Below are 8,712 nucleotides of genomic sequence, written 5' to 3'. Positions count from 1 at the left end.
TCTTCTTTATCTTACTTGTTCTGTTTTTACTTTAGTTATTTATTAAGCTACGTCCTCTCTAAGCATGCTTGTGTGGAGAGTTTTTGTTGTTTCGCTCGTGGTGGAATCGCTCCTTTTACTCTGCCACTCGACCGTCGCTCAGCAACACCGCATTGTTTACTCCAGGGATCAGCTGATGGAGCTGAAGCCGGCCGGCTTGGCTACGGTGAGGGAGGATATACCTGCTGAACTTTGGAGGAAAACACACCGGGGTTGCAGAGGGAAAAGATCGCTACGGCGGCGGAAAGGAGCGAAACACCGGAGACTTATGGAGAGGAAGACATTCAAGCCGTGTCTCCCATCTATCATCATGGGCAACGTGAGATCACTGGGGAATAAGATGGACGAGCTTACAGCGCTAACCCGGAGTCATCAGGAATACCGGGAGTGTAGCCTGATGATTTTCTCGGAGTCATGGCTACACACGGATGTTCCTGACCACAATGTTTCCACCGTGGGTTTCCACACTGTCCGGGCTGACAGGGACTGCACTAAGAGCGGTAAGCGTAAAGGAGGTGGGCTTGCTGTTTACGTGAACAACAGGTGGTGCAATCCTGGTCACATCACAGTCAAAGACCGCATCTGCAGCCCGGATATTGAACTGTTAGCTGTGGGCCTCCGTCCTTACTATTTACCCCGTGAATTCTCACATGCTATTGTAGTGGCTGCTTATATCCCCCCGTCCGCTAACCCGACGTCGGCATGTGACGTCATCCACTCCACAATAGCCGGACTACAGACTGCACACCCGAGTGCTCTCATTATAATCTCGGGTGACTTCAACCATGTCTCTATTAAAAAGACACTCCCGAAATTCACCCAGTATGTGACCTGTAAAACCAGAGAGGAGAAGAGCCTGGACCTGCTGTATGCTAATGTAAAGGACGCATACACCTCCACGTCCCTTCCCCCGCTGGGTAGATCAGATCACAACTTGGTGCTTCTCACCCCCTGCTATGTGCCTCTAGTGAAGAGGCTGCCTGTGACCACAAAGACAGTGAGGACATGGTCAGAGGACTGCTATGAGGCACTGCAGGGCTGTTTTGAGGTGACTGACTGGAATGTACTCTGTGAGCCACATGGAGAGGACATTGATGGGCTTACTGAGTGCATTACAGACTACATTAATTTCTGTGTGGACGGCATTGTCCCAGCAAGGACTGTGCGGTGTTACCCAAATAACAAGCCTTGGGTAACAAAGGACATCAAAGCCATACTCAACCTGAAGAAGAGGGCTTTCAGAGGTGGCAACAGGGAGGAGCTGAGGGACATTCAGAGGGAGCTGAGTGCAAAGATCAATGAGGCTAAGGACGGCTACAGGAGGAAGCTGGAGAGGAAACTCCAGCTGAATAACATGAGCGAGGTCTGGAGTGGTATGAGGACCATCACCGGTTACAGACCAACTAGCAGTGGAGCTGATGGTAGTGTGGCTAGGGCCAATGAGTTAAATCTGTTCTTCAATAGGTTTGACACTGCTGCCCTGGCCCCTGTTGGCTCTCCTGCTGACTGTCTCCAGCCACCACCACTTCTGACCCCCCCTCCTCCTCCTGATAGCACCTCATCCAACTTGGTGAGCCCCTCACACCCATCCCCCACTCCTCACACCTCCTCTGGCTCCCATGCTACCTGCCCTCCTCTCACTTTGGACTCCAACTCTCCCCCTCCTCAACCTGCACTCTTTACACCTCTACATGTTAGGAGACAGCTGAGCAAACTCCCCGCCGGTAAGGCTGCAGGCCCTGATGGTGTCAGCCCACGGGTTCTCAGAGCCTGCGCCGAACAGCTCTGTGGAGTGCTTCATCGTGTCTTCAAAATGAGCCTGAGCCTCCAGAGGGTCCCTGTGATATGGAAGACGTCCTGCCTCGTTCCAGTGCCAAAGATGCCGCAACCCAGCGGTCTCTCGGACTACCGACCGGTGGCACTGACGTCACATATCATGAAGACCCTGGAGAGACTTGTCCTGGAGCAGCTCAGGCCTATGGTCAGGCCGCACCTGGATCCCCTCCAGTTCGCCTACCAGCCCCGGATTGGAGTTGAGGATGCCCTCATTTACCTGCTGAACCGCATCTACGCCCACCTGGACAAGCCGGGGAGCACTGTGAGGGTCACGTTCTTTGACTTCTCCAGTGCTTTCAATACCATCAGGCCTGCTCTACTGGGTGACAAGCTGACGGCGATGCTGGTGAATCCCCCCCTTGTGTCCTGGATTGTGGATTACCTCACTGGCCGACCACAGTACGTGCGCTTGCGGCACTGTGTGTCAGACACAGTGGTCAGCAATACCGGGGCTCCACAAGGTACTGTCCTCTCTCCTTTCCTCTTCACCCTTTACACCACGGACTTCAGCTACCAGACAGAGTCTTGTCATCTTCAGAAGTTTTCTGATGACTCTGCTATAGTTGGATGTATCAGCAAGGGTGAGGAGGCTGAATACAGGGCTGTGGTGAATAACTTTGTCTCATGGTGTGAGCTGAACCACCTGCAGCTCAACACAACAAAGACAAAAGAGCTGGTGGTGGATCTGAGGAGAACGAGGACACCAGTGACCCCAGTTTCCATCCTGGGGCATAACGTGGACATTGTAGAACACTACAAGTACCTGGGTGTGTTCATAGACAATAAACTGGACTGGACTAAGAACACTGAAGTCCTTTACAAGAAGGGACAGAGCCGCCTCTATTTTCTGAGGAGGCTCCGCTCCTTTAACATCTGCCGGACTATGCTGAGGATGTTTTATGAGTCTGTGGTGGCCAGTGCTATTCTGTTTGCTGTGGTGTGCTGGGGCAGCAGACTGAGAGTAGCCGATGCCAACAGACTCAACAAGCTGATCAGAAAGGCCAGTGACGTTGTGGGGGTGGAGCTGGACCCTTTGACAGCAGTGTCAGACAGGAGGATGCTGTCAAAGGTGCGGGCGATACTTCAGCATGGCTCTCACCCTCTCCACAACGCTCTGGTCGAACAGAGGAGCACCTTCAGCCAGAGACTGATTGCTCCTAAATGCACCACTGAGCGCCACAGGAAGTCATTCTTACCTGTGGCCATTAAACTGTACAACTCCTCCCTCTGATGATCGGACTCATTTGGCTATTTATAAAACAAATCACACAATATAATTACTCATTCTTATTTCATTTATAATGCTACAACCATTTCATTGTATATTGTATATATTTCAGATTGTCTACTTTACTGTTTTTATTATTTATTTTACTTTATTGTCTACTTTAATATTTTATTTTATGTTAATGTCTACTTTAATATTCTATTTTATTCTATTTTATTCTAATGTCTACTTTAATATTTTATTTTATTTTATTTTATTTTAATGTCTACTTTAATATTTATTTTACTTATTTCATTGTCTATTTTAGTATTTTATTTATATCTTCATCTTTATCTCTTGTTTCCATTCATGCTGTATTTCTATTTCTACTTTGCACGGAGCATTGGAACAAAAACAATTTCCCCCCGGGATTAATAAAGTATTCTGAATCTGAATCTGAATCTGAATCTGAAAGTTACGTAGGTTATGTTTACCAAAGTGAAGATACGTATTTTCAGTTTAGGAAAGCAAAGTTACGTATTTCTTTTAGTTTATGAGAGTAAAATTACATAGATTGTGTTTACCGAAGTGAAGTTATTTGTTTTTAGTTTATGAAAGTAGAGTTATGTAGGTTATGTTTAGCAAAATAAAGTTATGTATTTTCAGTTTAGGAAAACAGTGAAATTTTTAGTTTACGAAAGTAAAGTTACGTAGGTTCTGTTCACCAAAATAAAGTTACATATTTTCAGTTTGGGAAAGTAAAGTTACGTATTTTTAGCGAAGGAAAGTAAGCATATGTATTCTTAGTTTATGAAAGTAGAGTTACATAGATTATGTTTACCAAAGTTATGTGTTTTTAGTCTACAAAAGTAGCGTAGAGTCGCGTAGAGTACCTATGTAACGTAGAGTTACGTAGGTTATTTTTACCAAAATAAAGGTACGTATTTTCAGTTTAGGAAAGTACTACTTAACATAAAGTTACGTACTTAACGTATCATGAAGACGTACCTTAAAATGACCAACGTTCACCTGGTTTCACACGAGACACAAACGCCGCTGTCCTGAGGGAATGTCCTGTGTTATTTGACCCGTCCGTCACTACAACCTGCCTCGATTTCACTTTATATACCACTTCCTTCTTTACCACCGTCAGTGCATTGTTTATGAGATCACAGCCTTTAATATGTGGGTCATATACGAATTAAGATGCGTCATTTTTTGTAGGTACATATACGAAGAGTTTATGAGAACAGCCTGCGTGACGATCTTTAACAGGATAATGTATTTGATGTTAAATTATTTTTTTCTCTGTCCCATCCTCATTAGGCTGAAATCACCCTTGTGTACGATGGAGAATCAGACGCTACGTACAGATATTCTTCTCCTGGAGGGGTTAAAGGTGACACCCCACTCCTCCATCCCAGCCTTCATCCTACTCCTCCTCATCTACATCTTCATCATGGTGTCCAACATCGGCCTGGTGGTCCTGATCTTCACGGAGAGGAGCCTCCACCAGCCCATGTACCTGCTCTTCTGCAACATGAGTATTAACGATGCGTTCGGGGCGACGACCATCATCCCTCCTCTGTTAGGAGACATTTTTATCCCAGGCACAGAGCGCCACATTCATTACATCGACTGTGCCGTACAGGCGTTCTGCAGTCACTTTCATGCGAGGGCCACTCACACGGTGCTCATGATCATGGCCTTCGATCGCTACATGGCCATCTGCAACCCCCTGAGGTACGCCACCATCATGACCAACAGGATGGTGGTGTCACTGTCTGTGTCGGCCTGGGCGGTGGCTTTAGTTATGGTGGCGATCCTCGTGGGCCTCAGCGTCCGCCTGTCCCGCTGCAGGTGGATTATTTTCAACCCCTTCTGCGACAACGCCTCCTTGTTCAAGCTGTCCTGCGAGAGCGTCCTCATCAATAACATCTACGGCCTCGGCTACACCGTGCTCCTGGTGGGCTCCTCCCTCGGCAGCGTCACGCTCACCTACCTGAGGATCGCCATAGTGTGTTTGAGTAGTAAGAACAAGGCTCTAAACAGCAAAGCGCTGCAGACCTGTGCCACCCACCTGGCTGTGTACATCATCATGTTTGTGTCGGGTGCCATCATCATCATCCTCCATCGTTTCCCTTACTTAACAGACCACAGGAAGCTGGCGTCCATCATGTTCCATGTGGTTCCTCCTTCCATGAACGCCGTTATCTACGGACTGCAAATCAAAGCGGTCAGAGAAAAACTTATGATCATATTTAACAGGAAAACAACAACTGCGTCACAGGTGAACTGACCCGATGCTGAATGAAGTGTAGATAATGCTGATTCAAAATCTTCAGTCATGCAATTAAAAAACATTTTCTCTTCATGTCGTGTTTTGTCTTTCTTTTTGTTTGGTTGTTCTCTGTAGAGCATCTTTGAGTATCCAGAAAAGCCTCATACAATCCAATGCATAATTATTATTGTCTTACTTAGATTAAAGTTAAATTTCTTTCACTTCTTTAAACATCCATTCAGTAATAATGACGTCAGTTAAAATTATGGTGTAATGACGCACGGTGGTGCAGTGGTTCACACTGTCTCCCCGTGTCAGCGTGGGTTTCCTCCAGGTGCTCCTGCTTCCTCCCACAGTCTAAAGACATGCAGGTTAAATGTTTTGCTTACTTGCCATTGCCTCCATTTGATGTCCCATAAACTCCACTGATTTCCTTAATTCCTCATTCGATCTCTTTAGCTTTTCCATGTCTCTTTTAGTAGCCATTCTGCCACAGATTAACTTGCTGCCTGATGGTAGTTGCTGGGCCTCGGCTGAGCCCGGAGCTGGCCTGATGGTTACTGAAACCTTGAGCCTGTCTCCAGCGTTGAGCCTGCGTGATGGCTGCTGGGCTCTGCTGAATCCCAAGCCTAGGCCGGGCCTGGTGGTCTTAACTTGGCCCACTGCTCAATCTGGTTTTGCAGATTTCACTTCGACGTGTTATAATAATGGCTTACAAATCACTAGTTAAAATTTGGTGGAGAAAATGGTGAGGATTGACAAGAGTTTAGGCAGATTGTTTTAGCTGGTTCCACATGTTGTTTACACGCCTGCTGCCTCAGCTACACTGCTGTATTCCAGTGGTGCAGGTAAGAGGGAGCTGGTCACTCTTTGTCCTCACAGTTTGTCCTTTCCTTGGGAAGTTAGCTGGCAGACTTTGTTTCTGGCTGCTTGTGCTAACTTGTTCACCAGGAACCTTCAGACGGGTCCTCTGCCTGAAGAAAGAGAACTCCTGAGTTTCTGCTGTGTCAGCAGACAGTGGAGTTCAGAGAGGATGCCTTTACACATCCAGATAAAAGTTGCAAATAAACAAATCGTGTGGAATCCAGTGATCCCAACACTGGTCTGTTTATCAGCAGGACTGGGGGAAAAACAACTGGTTTAATTTTTATGAATCTTGGAAGAAGGGTGAAGCAAAGTCCAAGTAAGAACCCATCAGAACGTGGAGTGGATCTTAATCATGGGGCAGATAGATGAACTATTTTCATGTATGATCACACTGTGACACAGGGCTTCTGGCCTTGGTCAACGTCTGTGCTCTCTGAGTGCCTTTCTAGTTTACAAAGTTATTTATAGAAAGTTTGAAGAAAGAAAGTTTGATCATTTTTACCTGTTTCAGCTGCACACTGTGACCTAACTGGTGCAAGTGTCATATAAACAAACAACCCACCTATGAGCTGTGGTCTCAGAGTAGCAACTGAAAAGAGGAGTGAGTAGGTCCTTATAGATTGTGCCAGTAAACCTGGAACTCCGTTAGCGCTTTTAGCACATCCGGTTCTCTCGTCTAAAAGTCAATACGTTTTTTGAATGGGATTTTGGTGAAATGCCTCAAATAAGGTCTGTGGTTAACAAAAGCTTAAGCGAGTTTCAGGTTTTGTTCTACGACATAAAACACGTCAGTAAATACCCTACTTGTGAATTTTGAAGCTTTTACGTGTCGTAAAAAAGGCGGTTGCTAACAAGTTGCTCAATACGACTACAAACCCTGTCGGGGACATTAAACGTCATCACCCCCGAACAGGCGAGAGTGCTGGCAGTCCGCCATTACAGCTTCTTATTTAGCTTAAACAGTCCGATTTCCCCATTATACAATGTTTTTAAAATAAAGCGGCCGAAATCAGTTGAAAGCTTAGTGGCGGTGACGTCAAGAGTCATGCGACCGTGGAGTAGTCATGTAGTCCGTTAAAGCCTAACGTTAGCTTTTTACTTCTGGCGATCGCATTTAAGCTTCAAATGCGGTATGAAAGGTGTTCATATGTGAAGATTATCTCGCTGAACAAAACCTGTAAGTATCATAAACTTGTGTTAGCCACAGAGCTTATTTTCTGACATAATCCAAAACGCAATGCAAAAATCACATTCGCTTTCGCTTCCGGGAACCAGCGCGATGCTAAACTTCCGGGTTTTGACGTCAGCCCTGGCACACTCTATTGATCACTCTCTCTCAGGTAATGCCTCATCTCAACCTTGTGAATCAGCCGTTCCTCCTCCATTGAGGCGCTGTCAATGTGAGCAACACAATAAAAATAGAAATAAAGTGTCCGTCAAAAGACAAAAGACAAAAGATGCAGCACGCTGCGGCGCAAAGTGTCATTTACAGGCAGTTCGGACAGTCCAAGAGAAAACAATGCAATCAAACTGACACTTGCTCGCGTCACATCCAGGACGCAGTGATACACCGTCATAATGACCTCACAAAATTTCACGCTATATGAAGTTAACTAGTTAACTGAGGTTCGGGAGCAGGGTCACGCCTCAACCACTCCTCTAATCACCTGACAAGCCTACTTATACCTGGCCAACCCATCCAGCCCCGTTTGTCTCAGATCTCTCAACCCCCACACTGAGTCTCCTTCTGCCCAGCATCCAGTGTACCCTCCGGACCAGCCTGCAGACGACATCCTCCATCCATCTTTGCCCCTCCCCTCTACATTCACTCACCATCAACATCATCTCATACCTCAGAACGTTCATTAAAATGTTTAACTTCATATTGTTGTGGCGTGATCCTTGCTAGTGAAACTATTGTTATCTTAGACGCTGTTGGTGGTGCGTCTTGGTTCCTTCACACCTATCATTGTCTCCGTCAAAGAAACGTCAGTGTGACCTCGAGTGCCATTTGAATATGATTTGCTCATATGGAAACACAATGTTTATGCTAGGTAATAAACCCCGCCCCCTCCATGTTAGTGGATGGATCATGGGCCAAAGTAAAAAATCAAAGTACACATCAACTTTTTTTTTTTCTAAAGATGCTTTCTGCCATTTAAGATTTTTTATCACACTGATGTTTGTTCACGTGTTTGTTTTTCTGATCACTTTGGTTTTAATTAGTGATTTGATGAAATAAAAGGGTTTGACATCATGATTGACAGCTGTGTGTGCCAGTCAGTGTGCTCGCAACCAATGGTGCTGCTTGTGATTGGTCGGATGGCAGAAACAAGATACTGCAGCTTAAGATGGCGGCGGCCATATCCGGGAAATTTTGGCTTCATGTTTGGACACTGGAGACGTGTCGTCCATCTTTATTTACAGTCACTGGTACAAATTTATTCATTTTATTATTTAACTGCAAATGAACCCTGAAACT

General features: G+C 45.8%; 2 protein-coding genes across 2 annotated transcripts; both read left to right on the top strand.

Annotated features, from left to right (window-relative positions):
- The first annotated feature begins 56 nt into the window (after window positions 1-56).
- LOC126388071 (uncharacterized) lies at window positions 57-2,610 on the top strand. Its single transcript, XM_050040963.1, has 3 exons — window positions 57-703; window positions 1,067-2,336; window positions 2,525-2,610. Exons 1-3 carry the CDS (start codon window positions 65-67, stop codon window positions 2,608-2,610), a joined length of 1,995 nt encoding a protein of 664 aa, XP_049896920.1. The 5' UTR covers window positions 57-64.
- A 1,817-nt stretch (window positions 2,611-4,427) lies between these two features.
- LOC126388069 (olfactory receptor 8G1-like) lies at window positions 4,428-5,381 on the top strand. The gene has a single exon (XM_050040962.1). It carries the CDS (start codon window positions 4,431-4,433, stop codon window positions 5,379-5,381), a length of 951 nt encoding a protein of 316 aa, XP_049896919.1. The 5' UTR covers window positions 4,428-4,430.
- Window positions 5,382-8,712: the final 3,331 nt, after the last annotated feature.

This window comes from Epinephelus moara, chromosome 3, assembly GCF_006386435.1.
Source record: "Epinephelus moara isolate mb chromosome 3, YSFRI_EMoa_1.0, whole genome shotgun sequence".
NCBI lineage: Eukaryota > Metazoa > Chordata > Actinopteri > Perciformes > Serranidae > Epinephelus > Epinephelus moara.
This window is presented reverse-complemented; position numbering and strand designations above follow the sequence as displayed.

Bases quoted from the DNA above. Each gene is read 5' to 3' on its own strand.
- LOC126388071 (XM_050040963.1), top strand. From the start codon at position 65: ATGCTTGTGTGGAGAGTTTTTGTTGTTTCGCTCGTGGTGGAATCGCTC. The intron at 704-1,066 runs GCTGCTTATATC...GACTGCTATGAG, and splicing joins TCTCACATGCTATTGTAGTG to GCACTGCAGGGCTGTTTTGA. The intron at 2,337-2,524 runs GTACTGTCCTCT...AACCACCTGCAG, and splicing joins CAATACCGGGGCTCCACAAG to CTCAACACAACAAAGACAAA.
- LOC126388069 (XM_050040962.1), top strand. From the start codon at position 4,431: ATGGAGAATCAGACGCTACGTACAGATATTCTTCTCCTGGAGGGGTTA.